The sequence below is a fragment of the Palaemon carinicauda genome, chromosome 34 (genome assembly GCF_036898095.1).
Source record: "Palaemon carinicauda isolate YSFRI2023 chromosome 34, ASM3689809v2, whole genome shotgun sequence".
NCBI lineage: Eukaryota > Metazoa > Arthropoda > Malacostraca > Decapoda > Palaemonidae > Palaemon > Palaemon carinicauda.
The window spans coordinates 75,517,087-75,540,783 of NC_090758.1; the positions used below are offsets into that span (position 1 = coordinate 75,517,087).

Here is a 23,697-nt window from a genome sequence, read left to right on the forward strand (position 1 = left end):
TTATTACGCCTTCGCTTTTTTCCCATAGAGCTGGGGGAAAGCTTGTCTTAGGCAATGTTCTCCTTCGGGAGAACTTCTCTCTCGTTCGCGAGAGATTATTACGCCTTCGCTTTTTTCCCATAGAACTGGGGGAAAGCTTGTCTTAGGCAATGTTCTCCTTCGGGAGAACTTCTCTCTCGTTCTCGAGAGAGAGATTATTACGCCTTCGCTTTTTTCCCATAGAACTGGGGGAAAGCTTGTCTTAGGCAATGTTCTCCTTCGGGAGAACTTCTCTCTCGTTCTCGAGAGAGAGATTATTACGCCTTCGCTTTTTTCCCATAGAACTGGGGGAAAGCTTGTCTTAGGCAATGTTCTCCTTCGGGAGAACTTCTCTCTCGTTCTCGAGAGAGAGATTATTACGCCTTCGCTTTTTTCCCATAGAACTGGGGGAAAGCTTGTCTTAGGCAATGTTCTTCTTCGGGAGAACTTCTCTCTCGTTCGCGAGAGATATTATTAAGCCTTCGCTTTTTTTTCCCATATAACTGGGGGAAAGCTTGTCTTAGGCAATGTTCTCCTTCGGGAGAACTTCTCTCTCGTTCGCGAGAGAGATTATTAAGCCTATGCTTTTTTTCCCATGAATTGGGAGAAAGCTTGTCTTAGGCCAAGTCCCCCTTCGGGAGGACTCCTTTCTCGTTCACGAGAGAGAGAGTTTTTTTTCGCCTACGTTTTTTCCCTAGAACTAGGAGAAAACTTGTCTTAAACGACGTCCTCCTTCGGGAGAACTTCTCTCTCGTCCGCGAGAGAGAGATTATTACGCCTATGCTTTTTTCCCATAGATCTGGGAGAAAGTTTGCCTTAGGCGATTTCCTCCTTCGGGAGGACTTCTCCCTCGTTCGCGAGAGAGAAATTATTAAACCTACGCGTTTCCCCTTAGGGAAGGGAGAAATCTTGCCTTTGGCAATCCTTCCTTCGGGAAAACTTTTCCCTCGTTGAGAGAGAAAAGTTAATACGCCTACGCTTTTCCCCATAGGGCAGGGAGAAAGCTTGTTTTAGGCGATTCCCTTAGGGAGAACCTTCCTACCTTCACGAGAGAAACTTGTAGTAGTTTACTGATCTACGCTCCTCCCTCTTACACCTTTTGGTTCTCCTCCAGGGGCGGAGCGAGAGCCTTGTATTAAGCGAAATTCTCCTTCTAGAGAACAAATCTACCCTGCGGAGGAGGTATTTTCATCCCTGACGTTCTCCCCCTCGTGCTGGTAGGAGACGTCTTTTTTTATCCTACTGGTTCCCCTCACGTTGACCCCTCGGGGTCTCGGGACGATCACCCTTTCGCCGGGTGTGATCGGCAGCCTTTAAACTTTCGTCATGTTTATCCTACGGGTTCTCATGACCTTAGGAGTCCTTTGGGCCTCTTTCGCGTTGGACTTTCGAGTTCACACGACTTCGAACCTTCGAGTTTCAGTTATGCGAGTAGTCGGGCTCTGCTAACAATTAGCACAGAGTGTCCGTGCACGCGCGCAATTAGCGCTATGCACGCGATCATCGTCATTAAGAGTTTACTCTTATGACAGAGCCCTCCGACTCTCGTCAGCGGTCTTCGCCATTACCTCCAGACACTCCGACTTCTACCATTCTTCCCCTTTCGATAAGAAAGATACGAGGGGTAAGATATAAGGTTTGTCTGCTACTCGCGTCTCCACGTTTTCCTGTAACAACACGCGAGGAATTATCGCAGCTTGAGGATTTCTCGTGTGTGCTGCCGTCGAGGGACTTAGAATCCTCCTATTTAAGGACTCTAAGAACTGTGTGTTATATCTCATGCCTCGGCGATTTGCATCTGTCTCCTCGACCCGTTGTCTCTCCAGACTTAGACAGGCTATGTATTGACAGTCTGGGGTTCGAGTCCTGCCCAGACTCGTTAGAGCCTTCATTGCCTACAACCTTACCATCCTTGTAAGCTAAGGTTGGGGGGAGCCTATAGTTTTATCTGCTGAGTCTTCAGCAGCCACTGCCTGGCCTTCCCTGGTCCAAGCTGGGTTGGAGAGGAGGCTTGGTCGTTGACCATATATGGTCAGTCTCTAGGACATTGTCCTAACGGCTAGTGCAATGTCACTGTCCCTCGCCTCTGCCTTTCTTGAGCGACCTTTAAACCTGGTCTGTTCTCCGAGTTCAGAGACGTCAACCTTCTCCTCTGATCTTGGATCCCTTCACGGCGAGGCTCACACCAGGCTAATCCTCGAAGAGACACTCAACTCTTCCAGGCTCTTCTCAAGTCACAGAAGCCTCGGCAAGGGAAGCGACTTCAATGTCCCTTCTGGCTTGCACGTGTTCTGATACAGTCGGCTACCTTGCGAGCCACGAGGACTTGTCAAACTAAACTCTAGGCAGACCCTACAAGAAGTCCTAACTGCTGGGGCTAAGACATGGACTTCTTAATCGCTACAACAGCGACAATGTGAAGCATTTGGACCCTCAAAAGGAAGGATCAGTAGTTCCCAGACTTCCTTTTGTTCCTCATTGAGGAAAGCCTCTCTCAGTCTCGGCGATTAAGGGCTATTGCGCAGCCTTGAGCCTCATCTGTAGACGGAGAAGGGGTTGACCTCTCCGCCTCAGAAGACATCACCTTGGTTGTTGGAGTGATCTTGCCCCCCACTTGAGATTAGACCATCTCCTTGAGACGTGTCTTACGTTCGCTGAAGGGTCTGCTCTATGTGCCCTTAAGGGCCTCAGACCCTCTCTGAACCTTAAGACCGTCTTCCTCGTACCTCTGTCCTCCACTTAAAGGGTCAGTGAGCTACATGGTCTCTTATGCCACCCATTCTAAGAGATGGGGGGGGGAGTGTCTCGCAACTTTGTGCCGGGCTTGGTGGCTAGACTCACAATCCTTCATCTACCGATGGGAGATTTCGAGAATATCCACTCTCAATAGGTAACACAGGATGCAGTCTAGTCGTTACTATGCCCAGTCAGGGCGTCAAAGAAACATCTGAGGCGCACCAGACTTTTCAGACCACGTCTCCGTCATCTCTTCCTTGTTCCAACAGGGTAAAGAAGAGAATCTCTCGCAACACCATCTCTTTCCGACTTAAGAAAGTTATTGCGAGGTCTTTTCACGGAGACCCAGAGGCAGCACAACCCAGAGCCCATCAAGTTAATGGAGTGGCTGCCTCTCTGGCATTTAAGAGATTTTTTTAAGTCTCCCAAGTCTCAAGTGTTGGGGTCTGGAAATGCCAATCTACATTCACTGTTCACTTTTGAGCGACGTGACACATAGGTCTCTAGACACCCTTTTTATAGGGCCTATTGTGACAGGTCAACAGATGCTGTTACTTCCTTACGCCCTTTCAGGGGACAGTAACCATTGGTTGAGGATTCTGGGTTACACTAGGTTTTAAGATCATCCTTCGATCTTCTTCGTCTCCCTCTCCCCCACATCTGGGGATCCTAGCCTGTATCCAGTTTCAACTGGACTCGCCAATGGAAATAAGGTACGATACTCATCTGATTCCTCTCACAGGGTATAAGTTATACTCGTGGTCACGAGGTTTCCCCTTGGCAAGGTCAGGGGAATCCTAAGTTTGAAGGGGTCCGAGTCGAATGTTCCTGACCCACTTCATCCTGAAACATTTGTTTCCATGAAGTTGCAAACCTTCAGTCGTACTGAGATTCTGGGGATCTACAAAGAAAGAAGATAACGGAAGATTGTTGCTTCAAAAGAGTGTAGTCTGAGGACTATCTTCCCTAAAGATAGGGAACTCCTTGGCCACCCTGACCTCAAGACTAAGTCTCCTATAGTAAAGAATGAGGGTTTGTATTTAGTGTAGGAACAAATGACAAACTTATAAGAGAGTTTGTATTTTTCCTAACATACAAACCCGAATTCTTTACACAAATCTTCCCTCCATCACCGCCCCCTAGGATAGTCCTAACTAGAATCCGATTGAAGGTAAACAGCAGCTACTAACCGGCGGTCCCCCCCCCCCCCCCCCCCCCCCGTTGACAGGTGGGTAATTACCTGTCCAGTCGTTAACGACCTTGTTAAGGTTTTTCTGCCGTATTCTCCAGCTCGCGTTAGAATATCTCCTATAGTAAAGAATTCGGGTTTGTATGTTTGGAAAAATACAAACTCTGTTATAAGTTTGTCTGTGAATAGTGGTTTTCACACACCCCTGTTGTATACACGACACCCACAAGGTGCTCGCGCGAGGGTAGTAACCTCTGCATTCCATGCTTTTATCTTTCTCTGGTATATTTGGAAGATTTATATTAGAAAAGTGTAAAGAAGGACTTCTTTCACAGGGCGTCACAGGTCTCTTCCCAGAAATAGATTTTTCCTTCGTCAAAATCCCTTTTTTATTATAACGCATATTTTTCCAATCAAAGGTTATAGCTATTCAGGATTTACTTTAAATCTGTGTGTACAGTACTGTATCTCTATTTACTCCCCCAGACTTACAAAAAATTACCGCCGTAACTCGCCACAATGACGGCCACGACACAATCCATGAACGCAAGCAATGCAGCGGACGATCAGTTTGACTTTCTGTTCAAAATTGTCGTCATCGGCGACTGCGGCGTCGGCAAGACGTGTGTCGTGCAGAGGTTCAAGTCCGGCATGTATGTGGAGAGACACGGGAACACCATCGGAGTGGACTTCTCCATGAAGACCGTTACTGTCGATAACAAGAAAGTCAAGGTAAAGTGGTTGTTACCTCTGCTGAGGGCGCTGTGTTTTTGTTTTGTCTGTTTTGTTACTATTGCTAAGAAGGAGGATCTTTTGTAAGAATGGGAGATTGTTTAACATTTATGGAAGCTTGCAATCACTGAACAAAGTGTTCTGATTGATTTTATTATCTGAGTGCATTTATTAGCTTTTTTTTTCATATTTATTTATCATTTAACATTATCCAAATGTTGTTTTATTAACTTTTGCAACTCTTCTCAAAGTACAACCAGATCAGGTTTCGGATTGGGGTACTCCTCCGTGCTTGGTTTCCCCAAAGTTTTCATTCTCCTCTTTTTTTTTTTCCCAATATATTTGTACATACTGTGTTAATATTCTTAATGAATATGGATTATTATTAATTCTCTCCATTTGGGCATTATATTTTATGTTCAGTTTATAAAACGTAAAGATATAACTTCTATTAACTAGGACAGTATGCTGTTTCTCTAAAGTTTTGTTGGTTAGGATTTCCAAATAGGTCATAAAGGACATTCATTATAAATGTTCATTGCATTTGTGGTTTTATTCACTAATTTGTATAATTTTCTATGTATTAATTATAATTTAATACCTGGTTTGTATCGACTTTTTTCTGTCTTTTAGTTTTGGTATTGTACTATTTATGATTTCTGTTATATACAATTTAATATTTTCCTTAAGCAGAGGAAGTGTAACATAAAAGTATTGTATATTCCCATTTTTTAAAATTAAGAATTTGAAGCAGAGGAAATATTCAGAAATTTTGGACATCTTTTAAATTGGATTATCTTTGATCAGGTTTTCAACCCGAATTACTTTGTTAAAGTTAGGTGTCCTCTCCTGGAGCATTTTCCCATGCTACACGTAGATACAATAGTCTTTTTAGTAATGAAACTTTTGGACTCTGAACTTTGACAGGTATTGTTATAAACTTAAAGACCAAAATCACACATACACCAAATAGTCTGGCCTACAACATTATTATAACTGAAAAGTCTTCTTCACTCAAGAGGTTAACTACTGCACTGTAATTATTCAGTGGCTACTTTCCTCTTGATAAGGGTAGAAGAGACTATTTAGCCATGGTAAGCAGCTCTTCTAGGAGGACATTACAAAATGAAACCATTTTTCTCTAGTCTTGGGTAATACCATAGCCTCTGTATCATGGTCTTCCACTGTCTTGGATTAGAGTTCTCTTGCTTGAGATAGGGTACATACGGGTACACTATTTTCTCTTCCCTTATTTCATTTCCTCACCAGACTATTTTTCATTTTGGAGCCTATGGGCTTATAGCATCCTGCTTTTCCAATTAGGGTTAAATAATGTTAAATTTCTTATGGATTGGTGCTTATCAATCATGCCTTCTACTGTAAATGATGCGGAGGTTCATTTTGTCTTTTTACTTTTCTTGTATTTACATCTTTCTCTTACTTGTTCAATGTCTTTTTCTGTATCTTCTTCCAGTTTTCATCTCCCACATATCTACAACTTAATAAACGTAATGTATCTCGATATATTTCTGCCCAAAAGTGATTGAGTATGGGCAATAGACTAATTTTTTACTCTCCCTCATTCAGCGAGGGACCATTATCTCATCACTGGCCCATATAGAAGTACAGTATATAGGAATGCCTGTATCTTTTCTAGGCTCCAGACATGCTGTTTTGTCCTTGTCCATTGTACAGGGATGCTAGTCTAATGATAGACCATTTGTGTCTGATCTAATCGAATCGGAAATGGAACATGGTGTACGGTCTGATATTAATGATACAGTTTAACCAATCTGGAGACTTAATGATTCTAAAGATTTAATTTTGTTGGCTTTGAAGACAGTGAGGACACCAAAAAATATTTATACTCTTTTGGAAATTTTATCAAGTGTATTCGATATTGATTAATGTATGGTTTTCATGTGAACACATTTTTGTCTGAGGAAGTTCACTCAGAGCTCATCATCATCATCATTATCATCATCATCATCATCATCATCATCTCCTCCTACACCTATTGACGCAAAGGGCCTCGGTTAGATTTCGCCAGACGTCTCTATCTTGAGCTTTTAAATCAATACTTCTCTATTCATCATCTCCTACTTCACATTTCATAGTCCTCCGAGCTACATAAATATAAAACACACTACTCAAGTGACCCAAATTTAACTACTTTCATAGTAATGGCATGTCTTAAAAATATCTTCCAGCTCCAAATCTGGGACACTGCCGGACAAGAACGCTTCCGCACCATCACGCAGAGTTATTATCGTTCGGCAAATGGTGTAGTCATTGGTAAGTATGCTGTCGTTTTCTGTATCCCTCTTTACCAACCATTTTTTATCAATATAATTACCTATTACTGTACAGTTTTCTATTACATTGCTTTACTAAGTTCTAAGTTCAGTACTGATTTATGATGTCAATAGTTCCATCCATCCATATACCAAGGCACTTCCCCCAATTTTGGGGGGTAGCCGACACCAACAATGAAACAAAGCAAAAAGGGGACATCTACTCTCTATGTTCCTTCAGCCTAATCAGGGACTCAACCGAGTTCAGCTGGTACTGCTAGGGTGCCACAGCCCAACCTCCCACATTTCCACCACAGATGAAGCTTCATAATGCTGACTCCCCTACTGCTGCTACCTCCGCGGTCATCTAAGGCACCGGAGGAAGCAGCAGGGCCTACTGGAACTGCGTCACAATCGCTCGCCATTCATTCCTATTTCTAGCACGCTCTCTTGCCTCTCTCACATCTATCCTCCTATCACCCATCCATCCACCCATGTCAATAGTTACCTTTGCTAAAACTCGCCTGCCCTCAAATCTTTATGAAGCTGATTGTATCAGTGTTTGACCCACTAGATTCTGTAATTACACATATCCAGGCATGGGATTCAGGTTAGGCATACCCTAGGACAAAATTTATAAAAATTTAACTCAAACAACTTGACTTGCAAACAGCTTCTTGGAGCCAATTAATATTACTATAACTACATGAGATTGTATGACCACTTACCATTGTTTAATTCATAGGATTTATATTAAGAATTTATCCTAAGATTAAATAAAGGTTGATGCAATGGAAAGTTAAAAAAGCTTGACAATAAAATATAGAATGACCAAACTTAATGACTGAAAAGTTAAAGGCGTTGAACATTGCACCAGAAAATGATGCTTCCAGATACCTCTGTGTCGTTTGGCTCCAAGTTTCCAAATTGCCGAGAACGTCTTGGTCTTATCTTATCTTGCTTCATTTGCGTGTCATTCTCACGGAGTTCCTCTGTGGAGGGTTTTCCGACGAGATTTGAATTGCGATGCAGACAGTAATGTTTAGTATGTTCGATGATGTTAGATTTGTAAGGGTAAAAATGTGCTGTGATTTGAGAATAGACAGTACATAGATTGTATAGCACAGTGCCCAAGCTAGGACCAAAGGTGACCAGGCAATGGCTGCTAATGACTCGATAGGTAGACCTATTTCAACCCCTCCCACCCATCTCTATCTCACAGTAATAGTAAGGTGATATTACCATTGAAATTTATGAAGCTGCGAGTGGTTCTTGAACTCTGGCCCGCATATATGAGCTATTGGTGATATTGCTAGGCTACTTAGAAAGTGGAGTTCAGCATTAGTCAGGAATTGATCTCATATGGGGTGTTAATGTCGTGAGTGCATCTCGTGGGGTGCACTGTAGGCATTTGTAAGGGTCTTTGCAGTACAGTATTCCTTTAGCCCCTAGCTGAACTTTCTTTACATCCTTCAACTTTACTTCCGTTCTTGCTTCCTTTCCGTCATTTTTTTTTTCGACATCTTTTTAACTTTCGATCAAGCATAACAATATGGTTATGTTGTTGAATGGACTCACAGGCCCCAGCACAGTGCTAATTAGCCCAGATTCAATAATCCAAAGGAATTTATACAAAAGCATTGACATCAGTGTTACAGAGAGGTCTTGCTCGCCAGACATAAAGACAGTTAAGGAGAGTTATGCTGTATGTATTCAGTTTCAATCCTTTTGTATTCTCCTCCTCTTTTATGGAAAACATAAAGATGATAACTTGATGGCCAAAGAGAAATGGTGATTGTGTGTCTGTTGCTTTATCTGTTCTCTTAAAAGTAGTTCCCCCTCGCCAAAATATTCCTGAAACGTCAGCATGTTAGTGTACGGCATGTGCTAACTTATAGAGTATATTTATTTATCAGGTAATGTCAGTGAGATCTCTTTAACCTAAACAAAAAGTATTTAAAATATTAATACCCAGTTTGTATGTCTCTAGGCTAATTCATGTTATTCTTTACACTAAAGTGATTCGATCCCTTTTTACAGTGTACGATATCACCAAGAGGTCGTCCTTTCTGAGCGTCCAGAGATGGATGGAAGAGGTCAGCCGATACACCCATCCCAGAGTTGCTATTATTCTCATAGGTAAGTAAAAGGATTGCCTTTCTTCTGTACATTTTCTGTAAGGGTTACCCCATATACAGGAGGCTCAATTATTGATTCTATAGCGAGGTATTTATTGTAGTTTGCATTACGAGCCAAGTTGTTTGCATCCCAATGGATCATCCATTCTTATGCACAGCTAAATTGCTTTCTGATTCGGCTTTTCATCCATTCGCCTTGGTCTCGACTCTGTCAGTTTCATTTATTTTTTTCTTTCTTCAATTTGCAGTTTTCATTCCAAGAAAAAGTCCTACGTCAGACCTGTGTGTTAGGCACTGTGAATCGGTCATCATCTTAAATGGTTTTTGTTTAGTACTTCGCAATTTATGGTGTTAAATATGAAATTAATTCTTTTCCTCTCCTGTGTCCGATACATTTGCTACTTGAAGTCACGTTGATTGATTTATTTTTTTTTTGTGCGTCTAGCCTTTATTCCCTTATTCCTCATCCATTCTCATCCAATCTCCAAACCATCTGAGAGATATATTTCTCTGCCGCTGGACATCGCCTCTTTCTGCCAGCTCCTCCATCTTGACATTACCATCTTGCAGCACTCTGGCCAAAGTTCTCTTCTGTGCATGCCTTTTTAGAGTCACTGACCATATGAATGCACCTTAAGCCATTGCTGTTGCTTATACAGCCCCATCCCTCCTCTTTCTTTACAGTCCAATGCATCCTCTGCGTAAGTGGCATGAATTACTACTCCTGTATCTGTCTCTTTATTTTTGTCAAAATAGGTTCTCCACCTCACTCTTATCCCCGTTTCCTCTTGTACATTAGAGCTGGTGTTTTCATCTTAAGAACGCATCATGTTCTATAGAAACAACTCTGTCTGATACATTTGCTACTTGAAGTTGCATTTTTTCTTTTTTAAATAGGTTCTCCACCTCCCTCTTATTCCCATTTCCTCTTGTATATTTTGGGCATTGAAAAGCTCACATTAGAGCTGGTGTTTTCATCTTAAGAACACATTATGTTCTATGAAAAAAAAATTTTTTCTTCATACACGCAAGGCTGTGTCACTTGTGCTACGGCTGTTGCATAGTCATTCTTCCATTGGCTCTCACACGTCACAAGAAAGATATATTCGGGCTGTAACTAACGCTGGTTTGTTTATCATCAAACCTCTCACCTAAAGAACGAGTCTCGAAAAGGAGAGGGTTTGTATGATACCTGGAACAAGTCGGAAATTATGAAAGGAATACAGACCTAGAGTCCATCACATGTCTAATATATCCCAAATTAAACCATATTCACTTTATTATCCTTGGTGCCATAGAAGAACTGGTGCCCAAAGCCATATTGTTCCTGCTTCTGCCTTCACACAAAATCTTGAATTACGGTAGGGAAACATCGCTATCTTTATGGGTATCCTGCTACCTTCTACCTTTGTAGTGTTAAATGTATAGTTTGCCTTGGTGATTTTGTGTAATAATTTTTCTAGATCCACATTTTTGTAATATAATCTTTTACGAGTAACAGGATGTTTTCCTTGTTAAAATCTTAGTTGATTTGTTACTCACATCTGCAAACCATTTCCCTTTATTGGGAGACCTATCTAGAGGTGGATGGTTATACCTCGCTGAAGAGTCTCTTGGCTAGTTTCAGCTTTGTCCGAAATATCTACTGTAAAGACCTCAAGGGTTGTATTGGTAGGAAAACTACAAAATATTTCCAAATTTATCATTTAACGCCAACACAGTTAAAGAGTCAAAAAGTGATTTGATCTTGGTAAGACAAACTAAGTTATCATGATAATAAGTGTTTTCTCTTTTACACACACAGAGTACAGTTAATTTAACAAAATAGGTGTAGTTATTATTCGGATGTAGTTAAACATAGTCAATTGTGCTTTTATCCTCTTGAAGGGCTCAAGTGTAAAGATGAACACTGGAATAATTTAAAATCACAGAGTCCCAGTAGATCAGCAGGAATTTATCAAGCGTAACTATAGGAAAGAGTAAGGAAGCTTCAAGTAGTATTGTCCCTAATTCTGTTAGAATAGCTTACCACTGTAATTACTTTATGTCATGTTTACGTAATTCCCCGCAGGTAACAAGTGTGACCTCGAAACACTACGAGAAGTTGAATTTGAAGAAGCAGAGGCCATGTGTGAAGTTGTTCCCGAGATTATGGCAGTTATGGAAGTATCCGCGAAGGACAACACAAACATCGAGGATACGTTTTCACACTTAGCATCGGAATTGAAGGTGAGTTTTGTTCTTTCTGTGATCGTCGTTGTCCGTAAGCGCTTGCCCATTTTCTGTTTAAATTGCTTGGAAGTCTGAAACGATATTTGTTTTCCCTCCTGTCTTATGTTGCAGGTTTTCGTACAAATAATACAGTACTGTATTGCATATGCTTTTATATTGTAGTTGTTGTTGTTATTGAAGAAAGCTAATCAAAGGGGTCCAATAAAGAAAGCAGCCTGACATGTAACAAAAAAAAAATTAGAAAATAAATAGAATTGAATAAATCATAGATAGAGAAATAATAAAAAAAACAGTAACAAAGTAAAACTCTTAAAATAAATAACACGAAATATGTCGGAAAAAAATCCATCATTTCAGGGACATAATGGAGAAATTCACCCCACTAGGAGGAGGGGAGAATTTTCGGCACAATTTCCATTGGGGGTAAAAATGTGTTCAGTGTTCAATGACAATAAACATTTGATATAGTTTACAAATGCCCAACTTTAAAAGACCCCGTTGGCAGGAGGTAAAGTCCTTACTCTGCTTGGCCCCACTGTTGGCATTGGTCAATCCATTTTTTGTGGTCCACTCCTACTGAAATCAGCCCAGGAAAAAGTTTAAATGTATAGTACAAGTCACTGGCATACACTTCATATTTGTGTAATATTGTTTAACAAAATTAGGAAGTCATATTTATGCCAAAGTATGCCTAGCCCTATGTGAGAGAAGTTGAATAGTTCAGTTAGAAGGGACTATTTTAAAGGCTGATGATGATTATTTTTTTAAATATCACAGTTAGAAGTTTATTGTTTTTTGTAAGTATGAGGAAGTGGCTTGGGCTAATTGGTATAGTTACCCTATTAGTAAATGGTTCTTGTTTTAGCTGTAGCCCTACCGATTACCTTCAAATTTCTATGACTAAATATCTCGCATTTTTCAATATTAAACTTACCCGATAATCATGTAGCTGTCAACTCCGTTGCCCGACAGAATTCTACGGAAGGGATACGCCAGCGATCACTATACTAGAAGGGGGTGTACTCACCAGCGCCACCTGTGGCCAGGTACTGCAGTACTTCTTGTTGACACCAACTCAATTTTTCCTCTGTCGTGCTTCCGGCAAGACGTTCATGGATACGCTTATAATTTTGGAGTCTTGTTCACGGTTTTTGGTGAAGTATTGCTCTAAGATTTCAGCTTTCGCTATACTGGAAACTTTTCTATTAGCTTAGATAGCTTTTATTTGATTTGATTAATGGTTAACGATCTTTTGCTTTATTTGGAATCCCCCTTGACTAGCTCTTTGATTCAAGATGTCCGACCTTTCTCAAGCCCCTCCCCATAGACGATGTAGGTCTTGTAATAGGCGTATTCCGAAGGCCTCGGTTGATCCTCACACCGCTTGTTCCGACTGTAGGGAAATATCCTGTCAGTTGGAAGATCGATGTGAGGAATGCGCCGGACTTTCGGAACTTGAGTTTGTTCGATTCCTTAAATATACCACTAAGTTAGAGAGAGAGAGAGTTAGGAGGAGTTCTGCTCGCTCTTCGCTTTATTCCTCACCTCATGATCCTCAACCTTTTCCTCCCCCTGTAGTGGCTACCCCCGATCCTACTATTTGTGCTCAGCCTGATATGTCCGATGTTTTGCGTGCCATTCAGGCTTTAGGTGACAAAGTGGAATCGGTAGTGAGTGACCACAAGTTCCTCTTGGCGGACGTCAAGGAACTTAAGGTCAAAAGTGCAGTGGGAAGTGGTAGTGCCAGTGCTGTGCCGAGTGCTAGTGTCAGTGCGGTGCCGAGTGCTAGTGTCAGTGTCAGTGTTGTGCGTGAGGGTACTTCTGTGCGTGCCAGTCGTCCTCCCAGTCCGGGACCTCTTGCAAGCTCCCAAGCCCAGGGGAGAAGCAATGTCGAAGGGCAAAAGGGTTCGGCAGGCCTTGATCGGCGCACAGAAGTATCCTCGGTGGTTGCGGGCGTGTCTTACAGAGACCGTCACTCCCACCCGCAGACGATTGAGCCCTTATTTTCCTCGTCTGCAGAAGAAATTTCGGGGAGAAAACGCTGGACTCAGGTCTCAAGACCTCTTAAACGTAAAGTCCAGACCTCAAGAGTTCAACAACCCGGATGCAGTCATTGGGTTAGCTCTGACTCTCCGCAGTCATCAGGTGACTGCACACCTCCTAAGAGAGGTAAGGCGATGCCTCAACAGACCTCATCTTCTGTTAAGGTTTTGCCTCAACAGACCTTATCGTCTATTGATCCCAAGATGACTTTGCTGCAGTCCATGCAGTCGCAGCTTGCGGTCTTAATGCGTGAGTTTCAGGCAGAGAAGGTTACACCTCCTCCTGCGAGCGCTCCGCCTCACCGCAGTCCAGTCTGCCAGGCGTACGAAGTTGAGGTTCCTCAAGCTACCTTACCGCGTTCGGAGTTGCCAGTTACCAGCATTGTGCAGCAACCTCCACCTTCCTTAAGGCAACCTCAACAATGGGAACAGGAGTCTTATGCTTTGAGGCAAGATTTTCTTGCGGTTAGACCATCTTCGAGGCAACAACCTCTTGAGGTACGACAACCTCTACCATCCTTGAGGCAGCCACCTCAGCTCTCGCAGCTGCTACCTCAACTTTCCTCAAGGCGAGAGCCTCAACTCTTGAGGCTAGCACCTCAGGAACCTCAACTCGTGAGACAGGAACTGCGTTCTGCGCAGCTACTACCTCAACTCTCGCAGCTCACACCTCAAGAACCTCAACTCGTGAGACAGGAACCTGCTACTGCGCATCCACCTCAACCCTTGAAGCAAGCGCAACTCTTGAGACAGGAAACTCATGCTAGGAGTCAGCCACCTCAACGCATGCACCTACCTTCCTCTACTCTACTTGACCAGTCTTTGCAGCCTGAACCTCAGGTTTTAATACAGTCGCCTCTCTCCACGCTTGCTCCTCATACCGCCGCAGAACCTCCTTCATCCCAACCTCTTGACTTTGTCGTTACCAGCCCTCATCCTCTTCAACAGAGACTTGAGGATGAAACCGCAAGTGTTTATGCACCCGCTTGTCAAGATTCTGCTGTTCAGCACACCGCTGTAACTTTACCTCTCGCTTCGCAACACTCTGGTGATGAGGTTTCTGAGGAGGAAGCTGCGCACCTAGATGATCCCTCTTCGGACGTGGAGGAACCCAAGTCTTCTCCTCCCTCCATTGACTTTCGCAAGGTCCTGGCTCTTTTCAGAGAGGTTTACCCGGATCATTTTGTTTCTGCTACCCCTCGCTCTCCTCCATCTGAGTTTTCGCTAGGCATGCAACCTGTTAAGTCGGCCTATACTAAGCTCGTCTTTGCTAGATCCTCTAAGAGAGCTTTAAGAATGTTAGGGGATTGGTTGCAGTCCAAACAGCAACTAGGGAAGACTTCTTTTATGTTCCCTCCTACTAAGCTGACTTCTAAGGCGGGCGTATGGTATGCCACAGGAGAGGAACCAGGCTTGGGAGTTCCTGCCTCTGCCCAGGCTGACTTCTCAAGTTTGGTCGACTCTCCACGTAGATCAGCTATGAGGCGCTCTAAGGTCTGCTGGACCTTTTCCGACTTAGACCACTTCTTAAAGGGTATTTTTCAATATTAAACTTACCCGATAATCATGTAGCTGTCAACTCCGTTGCCCGACAGAATTCTATGGAGGGATACGCCAGCTATCACAATACTAGAAGGGGGTGTATTTACCAGCGCCACCTGTGGCCAGGTACTCAAGTACTTCTTGTTGACACCTCCTCAATTATTCCTCTGTCGTGCTTCCGGCAAGACGTTCTGGGATACGCTTATGTTCTTGGAGTATTTTCACGACTTTGGTGAAGTATTTCTCTTTGATTTCGGCTGTCGCTTTACTGGAAACTTCTATATTAGCTTAGTTAGCTTTTGGAATTAATTTGATTAATTTTGGTGACGAGAGAGTATGAACTCTCGTTCACTTTTCAATGGCCGACCCTTCCCTTAGACGGAAGTGTTGGTGTCTAAGAGAGTATAGACTCTCTTTCTTAATTTTGCTTAACAAAAGTTATAGATTTATTTTATATCTCTCCGCCTCTTATAGGCCTCTTCGATTAACTTCCTTTTATTATAAACTCATTAAAATTAATTTTTATATTTGTTTATATTCGACCTTCCTAATAGTAGGCGGTCTTTTACCGAAGTTAATAAACTTTGAGCCCGTCATTTCGGTTTTACCTGTTAACATATTATGCTATTTCCGCCACAGAGTTTGAAAGATTTTCTTTGACAGTCTCGTACTGTTTTCAAAGCTGAACTAACGTTTTGTTTTGTCTCTGCAGTTGTTGACGTTCAGAACGTTCAACTTGCACTCTATCGTTACGATAGAGAAAGAATGTTCACGGTTTCACGTTGCAGTAAGAGTAACCGTGTCTAGCGTTTTGTTCATTCTTTCTTAACTTAATGGTTTTGATCCTAATAAAGGAACTTTTCAGTTTTTTTCCTTTAACAATAATATGTTTTAACGATATATATGATTGGGCTCTTCTCTCAGGTTCTAAGTCAAGAGAGAGAGAGAGAGAGAGAGAGATAGAGACGGAGGGAGAAAGAGGATAAACGTTTCATTCAAGCCTGCCAGGCGTACGAGTAACGTCGTTATCGTTTTTTGCTCTTCTCCCTAGTCTCTTTAGGGGAAGAAACTAAACGTTTCTAGAGTGATCTAGTGTTTAGTCTCTTTCCAACCACTGAATTATCTTTCATTAGATTTTTCTGTTACATTGTAATTCTGTTTTCGCAATTACTAACTTTGAGAAAGGATAGAATTGCGTATTTCAGGTACAAACCACTTAAAGTTTCGAGTTCAGTGAAATAAGTGCAAACAGAAATCAAAGTGATAAGTGATTAGTGCGTGAGGGTACTTTTGTGCACGCCAGTCGTCCTCCCAGTCCGGGACCTCTTGCAAGCTCCCAAGCCCAGGGGAGAAGCAATGTCGAAGGGCATAAGGGTTCAGCAGGCCTTGATCGGCGCACAGAAGTATTCTCGGTGGTTGTGGGCGTGTCTTACCGAGACCGTCACTCCCACCCGCAGACGATTGAGCCCTTATTTTGCTCGTCTGCAGAAGAGATTAGGGGAGAAAATAAAGGCAGAGTAACGCTGGTCTCAGGTCTCAAGACTTCTTAAACGTTAAGTCCAGACCTATGCCAGACGTACGAAGTTAAAGTTCACAACCCGAATGCAGTCATTGGGTTAGCTCTGACTCTCCTCAGTCATCAGTTGATTACACTCCGCCTAAGAGGAGTAAGGTTCTGCCACAACAGATCTCTGCTGTTAAGGCTTTACCTCAGCAGAACTTAGTGTCTGCCGACCCCAAGTTAACTCTACTGCAGTCCATACAGTCACAACTTTCGGTCTTGATGCGTGAGTGTCGGGCTGAGAGTGTTGCACCTCCTCCTCCGCCTACACTCCCTCCACCTGTTCTCGCTCCGCCTGTGCTCGCCCAGCCTGCACCTGCTCCGCCTGTGCTCGCCCAGCCTGCACCTGCTCCGCCTGGTCGCAGCACCATCTGCCAAGCGTACGATGTTGTGAACTCTACTACAGTCCATGCAAGCACAGCTTTCGGACTTGATGAGTGAGTGTCGGGCTGAGAGTGTTGCTCCTCCGCCTCCGCCTACACTCCCTCCTCCTACACTCGCTCCGCCTGATCACAGTACCATCTGCCAGGCGTACGATGTTGTGGACTCTACTACAGTCCATGCAAGCACAGCTTTCGGACTTGATGAGTGAGTGTCGGGCTGAGAGTGTTGCTCCTCCGCCTCCGCCTACACTCCCTCCTCCTACACTCGCTCCGCCTGATCACAGTACCGTCTGCCAGGCGTATGATGTTGTGGACTCTACTACAGTCCATGCAAGCACAGCTTTCGGACTTGATGCGTGAGTGTCGGGCTGAGAGTGTTGCTCCTCCGCCTCCGCCTACACTCCCTCCACCTACACTCGCTCCGCCTGATCGCAGCTCCACCTGCCAGCAGTTCCACCTGCCAGGCGTACGATGTTGAGACACGTGCTGAGTTTGCTGTTCCCTGTGGTGTTCAGCCTCCGCCTTTCTTAAGGCAACCTTTACATTGGGATCAGGAGGATTATACCTCTCTTCCTCCGCCTCCACTTGCTGCTCCACCAGTGATGCAACACTCGGTTGAGGTACAACAACCTCTCCCGTCCATGAGTCAGTTTCCTCAGCTCTTGCTGCAGCGAGCTCAACCCTCCATAAGGCAAGCACCACAACACCTTAGCCTTGCGCCTCAGGAGCCTCAGCTTGCGAGACATTTACCTTGTTCTGCGCAGCCTCTTCCTCATCGCGCTCCGCTCACACCACAGGAACTGGAACTTGCTACTCCGCTTCCGCCAACCGCTCAGCAAGCGCAACCCTTGGGTTCAACCACTCATGCTAGGAGTCAGCCTCCTCCACCCATGCGCCTTCCTTCTGCTTGTCTTTTATTCAGCCTTTGCAGACTGAGCCTCAGGTGTTCCCTCATCGGAGTCTTGAAGAGGAAACCACACTATTGTTGTTCCAGCTCGTTCTGACTCTGCTGTTCAGCATACCATGGTTTAAACCCCATGCAAGCATGCATAAAGCACTCTAGCACTGGTCATGGAATTTCTGAGAAATGTTAAACGCCATGCACACGCTCTGCTTTCCTTTCAGCAGGCTCTGCTTACAGCAGGCTCTGCTTACTACATGCTCAGCATTCAGCATGCTCTGCATTCAGCATGCTCTGCATACAACATGCTCTGCATACAGCATGCTCTGCATTCAGCATGCTCTGCATACAATACCGCATGCTTCTCAACACATCTTGGGTTGTTGCCAACTCACTAGACTGTCAAGCAGTTTCATAACGTTGCCTTCTAGTCTGCTGCTTTGCACCAGTGAACCCTCACTCAGAGAACTTAGCTTTTCTAGGATAAGGTCCCTGTAGATGAGAAAGTTCTTTTCTCCCTCCTTCTGATATTCCCTTGAGGACTCTGTCATTTGGAGGGAGCCTTTAGCTGCATAACCTCTTATGGACTTTTATTTAAGCATAACATGCTTACAGGGAAGGTAATGGTTACACTTCAGCCGCTAATCCCGTCTGTTACCACACCTGCTCCCATAGACCTTGTGCTGTGTTGCATGACATGCAGTCCAAGCTTAGTCCTTGTTAGAGGATTTTTTGTTTACGGAGTCAATGTGTCACGGGGAAGACGTTCAACAACCAACAGAAGGGACTTGTTGTGACGCAGTGCGGCAACCTCAGCAACCCGTTAAGGAGTTGTCTGTACGACCCAGACAGTCTAGACAGATTCGGGTTGTCACTGTACTTCCTCGCTTGCCCATGATTGACAGTTTACAGACTGTGCAGCAGTATCATGATCTTGTGTCCGGCTCCGTCAGACGACTGGCTTTTAAGAGCTCCCTCAAGTCGTCGCTGTCTGGAGATTTTCAAATGGACTATGGATCTGACCAAGGAACTGGGCCTCCTGGTCAATTTTGAGGAGTCTCAGCTCGTTCCATCCCAGACCATTGTCTCCTTGGGTATGGATCTTCAGAGTCGAGCTTTTCGGACTTGTCCGTCGGCCCCAAGGATCTTCCAAGCCCTAGAATGCATCCAGAGCATGCTGAGAAGGAACCGATGCTTAGTCAGGCAGTGGATGAGTCTAACAGGGACACTTTCATCGCTGGCCCTGTTCATCGAGTTAGGGAGACTCCACCTCCGCCCCCTTCAGTATCATCTAGCTGCTCACTGGATAAAGGACATGACGCTAGAGACGGGCTCAGTTCCTGTTTCCGAAGAGATGAGGTCTACTCTAACGTGGTGGAAGAACAGCATTCTTCTCAAGGAAGGTCTACCTTTGGCTGTTCAGACCTCCGACCACCGTCTCTTCTCGGACGCATCGGACACGGGCTGGGGTGCGACACTGGACGGACAGGAATGCTCGGGAACATGGAATCAGGAGCAAAGGACACTTCACATCTATTGCAAGGAGTTGTTGGCAGTTCATTTGGCCTTGATAAACTTCAAGTCCCTCCAGCTTAACAAGGTGGTGGAGGTGAACTCCGACTACACCACAGCCTTGACTTACATCTCCAAGCAGGGAGGGACTCATTCGAGGAAGTTGTTCGAGATCGCAAGGGACCTCCTCATTTGGTCAAAAGATCGAAAGCTCACGCTGGTAACGAGGCTCATTCAGGGCGATATGAATGTCATGGCAGATCGCCTCAGCCGGAAGGGTCAGGTCTTCCCCACAGAGTGGACCCTTCACAAGAATGTTTGCAGCAGACTTTGGGCCCTGTGGGGTCAGCCAACCATAGATCTATTCGCTACCTCGATGACCAAGAGGCTCCTCTTGTATTGTTCTCCGATTCCAGACCCAGCAGCAGTTCGCGTGGATGCCTTTCTGCTGGATTGGTCCCATCTCAACCTGTATGCATTCCCGCCGTTCAAGATTGTCAACAGGGTACTTCAGAAGTTCGCCTCTCACAAAGGGACACGGCTGACGCTGGTTGCTCCCCTCTGGCCCGCGAGAGAATGGTTCACTGAGGTACTGCAATGGCTGGTCGACGTTCCCAGGACTCTTCCTCCTAGAGTGGACCTTCTGCGTCAACCTCACGTAAAGAAGGTACACCCAACCTCCACGCTCTTCGTCTGACTGCCTTCAGACTATCGAAAGACTCTCAAGAGCTAGAGGCTTTTCGAAGGAGGCAGCCAGAGCGATTGCCAGAGCAAGGACGACATCCACTCTCAGAGTCTATCAGTCTTAATGGGAAGTCTTCCGAAGCTGGTGCAAGGCCAATGCAGTTTTCCTCAACCAGTACCAATGTAACCCAGATTGCTGACTTCCTGTTACATCTAAGGAACGTAAGATCCCTATCAGCTCCTACGATCAAGGGTTACAGAAGTTTGTTGGCAGCGGTTTTCCGCCACAGAGGCTTGGATCTTTCCTCCAACAAAGATCTACAGGACCTCCTTAGGTCTTTTGAGACCTCAAAGGAACGTCGGTTGTCCACTCCAGGCTGGAATCTAGACGTGGTCCTAAGGTTCCTAATGTCATCAGGATTTGAACCGCTCCAATCAGCCTCTTTTAAGGACCTCACATTAAAAACTCTTTTCCTCGTGTGCTTAGCAACAGGTAAAAGAGTAAGTGAGATCCACGCCTTCAGCAGGAACATAGGTTTCACATCTGAAACGGCTACATGTTCCTTGCAGCTCGGTTTTTTGGCTAAAAACGAGCTTCCTTCCCGTCCTTGGCCTAAGTCGTTCGAGATCCCAAGCCTGTCCAACATGGTGGGGAACGAACTGGAGAGAGTACTTTGCCCAGTTAGAGCTCTTAAGTACTATCTAAGAAGGTCAAAACCATTACGAGGACAATCAGAAGCCTTATGGTGTGCTATCAAGAAGCCTTCTCTACCAATGTCTAAGAACTCAGTTTCTTACTACATCAGGCTTCTGATTAGAGAAGCAAATTCTCATCTGAAGGAAGAAGACCTTGCTTTGCTGAAGGTAAGGACGCATGAAGTGAGAGCTGTGGCTACTTCAGTGGCCTTCAAACAGAACCGTTCTCTGCAGAGTGTTATGGATGCAACCTATTGGAGAAACAAGTCAGTGTTCGCATCATTCTATCTCAAAGATGTCCAGTCTCTTTACGAGTACTGCTACACCCTGGGTCCATTCGTAGCAACGAATGCAGTAGTAGGCGAGGGCTCAGCCACTACATTCCCATAATCCCATAACTTTTTAACCTTTCTCTTGAATACTTTTTATGGGTTGTACGGTCGGCTAAGAAGCCTTCCACATCCTTGTTGATTTGGCGGGTGGTCAATTCTTTCTTGAGAAGCGCCAAGGTTAAAGGTTGTGATGAGGTCCTTTAGTATGGGTTGCAGCCCTGTATACTTTAGCACCTTTGAGTTGATTCAGCCTCCCAAGAGGAACGCTGCGCTCAGTAAGGAAGACGATCTTATTAAAGGCAGAGTAACGGTTCAAGTCGACTTCCTTACCAGGTACTTATTATTTCATTGTTATTGTGGATAACTGATTATATGAAATATGGGATACTTAGCTATCCTTTAATCTTGTACACTGGTTTTCACCCACCCCCCTGGGTGTGAATCAGCTACATGATTATCGGGTAAGTTTAATATTGAAAAATGTTATTTTTATTAATAAAATAAATTTTTGAATATACTTACCCGATAATCATGATTTAATCGACCCTCCCTTCCTCCCCATAGAGAACCAGTGGACCGAGGAATAATTGAGGAGGTGTCAACAAGAAGTACTTGAGTACCTGGCCACAGGTGGCGCTGGTAAATACACCCCCTTCTAGTATTGTGATAGCTGGCGTATCCCTCCATAGAATTCTGTCGGGCAACGGAGTTGACAGCTACATGATTATCGGGTAAGTATATTCAAAAATTTATTTTATTAATAAAAATAACATTTTTCGTGCCTTTGAGATTTTCAATTTTCTCGACTGGTGCCTGGGGGCCTTGAGCAAGAAGACTGCCCCTGCGGACAAGGACTCAGCCATGCTTATAATGTCCTGTATGGATAAAGCAATTCGGGATGGGTCCGGCGAATTTGCATCAATGTTTGTTTCAGGAGTACTCAAGAAAAGGGAACAACTTTGCACTTTTCTTTCTACTGGCATCACCTCTTGTCAAAGGTCTCAGTTACTTTTTGCTCCGCTTTCTAAGTTCCTGTTCCCCGAAGAGCTTATCAAGGATTTGTCTGCGGCCCTTATTCAGAAGGACACTCATGACCTTGTGGCCTCTTCAGCTCGTAAGGCTAAGGTTGCTCCTTCAGTTCCCAGAACTTACCGCACCCCAGTGGCCGATACTCCTGCTACGAGATTTATTCCGCCCTTTCGTGGCAGAGCCCCCAGCCGAGGAAGTACCCGTCCAGACTCTTCCAGGGGCAGGTCTAGGAAAGGTCCCAAGACTTCAAAAGGCAAACACTGACTCTCCTCCTCTCCAGACAGCAGTAGGAGCCAGACTCAAGACCTTCTGGCAAGCTTGGGAAAGAAGAGGTGCAGATGCCCAGTCTGTCAAGTGGCTAAGGGAGGGTTACAGGATACCATTCTGCCGCAATCCCCCTCTGACCACTTCTCCCATCAACCTCTCTCCCAACTACAAGGAAAAGGACAAGAGGCTAGCGTTACACCAGGAGGTGTCGCTCCTGTTACAGAAGAAGGCAGTGGTGATAGTCCGGGACCATCAATCCCCGGGCTTCTACAACCGTCTCTTTCTGGTGGCCAAGAAGACAGGAGGTTGGAGACCGGTGCTGGACGTCAGCGCGCTCAATGCTTATGTCACCAAGCAGACGTTCACTATGGAGACGACGAAGTCGGTCCTAGCAGCGGTCAGGCAGGAGGACTGGATGGTCTCGTTGGATCTGAAAGACGCTTACTTTCACGTTCCTATTCATCCAGACTCCCAACCTTTCCTGAGATTCGTTTTTGGAAAGGTTGTGTACCAATTCCAAGCCCTGTGTTTTGGCCTAAGCACAGCTCCTATGGTGTTTACGCATCTGATGAGGAATATTGCAAAATTCCTCCACTTATCGGACATCAGAGCCTCCCTTTATTTAGACGACTGGCTGTTAAGAGCCCCCACAAGTCGTCGCTGTCTGGAGAGTCTCAACTGGACTTTGGACTTGATCAAGGAACTGGGTCTATTGGTCAACTTAGAAAAGTCCCAGCTCATTCCCTCCCAATCCATCGTTTACCTGGGAATGGAGATTCGGAGTCAGGCTTTTCGGGCTTTTCCATCGGCCCCAAGGATAAGCCAAGCCCTAGAATGCATCCTGAGCATGCTGAAGAGGAACAGTTGCTCGGTGAGACAGTGGATGAGTCTAACAGGGACCCTGTCATCGTTAGCCCTGTTCGTCGAGTTAGGGAGACTCCACCTCCGCCCTCTCCAATTCCATCTAGCAGCTCATTGGGACAAGGATTTGACGCTCGAAGCAGTCTCTATTCCTGTCACCAAAGAGATGAAGACTACTCTCTTGTGGTGGAAAACCAACATCCTTCTCAAGGAGGGTCTATCGTTAGCGATTCAGACCCCCAATCTTCATCTCTTCTCGGACGCATCAGACTCGGGCTGGGGCGCGACCTTGAACGGACAGGAATGCTCGGGAACATGGAACAAGGAACAGGAAACGCTCCACATCAACTGCAAGGAGCTGCTGGCAGTTCATCTGGCCTTAATGAACTTCAAGTCCCTCCTGTTAGGTAAGGTGGTGGAGGTGAACTCCGACAACACCACAGCCTTGGCTTACATCTCCAAGCAGGGAGGGACCCATTCGAGGAAGCTGTACGAGATAGCAAGGGACCTCCTCATTTGGTCAAGAAGTCTAAATCTCACTCTGGTAA

At 44.7% G+C, this 23,697-nt stretch overlaps 1 protein-coding gene across 1 annotated transcript in view; it reads left to right on the forward strand.

Moving 5' to 3' along the window:
* The window catches only part of LOC137626457 (ras-related protein Rab-43-like), a 54,898-nt gene that overhangs the window by 27,277 nt on the left and 3,924 nt on the right, over nt 1-23,697 (forward strand). The window contains exons 2-5 of the mRNA XM_068357461.1: nt 4,430-4,675; nt 6,886-6,970; nt 9,010-9,108; nt 11,179-11,336. Of these exons, the coding sequence (XP_068213562.1) occupies nt 4,463-4,675; nt 6,886-6,970; nt 9,010-9,108; nt 11,179-11,336 (555 nt within the window). The 5' untranslated portion in view covers nt 4,430-4,462. The remainder of the gene's footprint in view (nt 1-4,429; nt 4,676-6,885; nt 6,971-9,009; nt 9,109-11,178; nt 11,337-23,697) is intronic.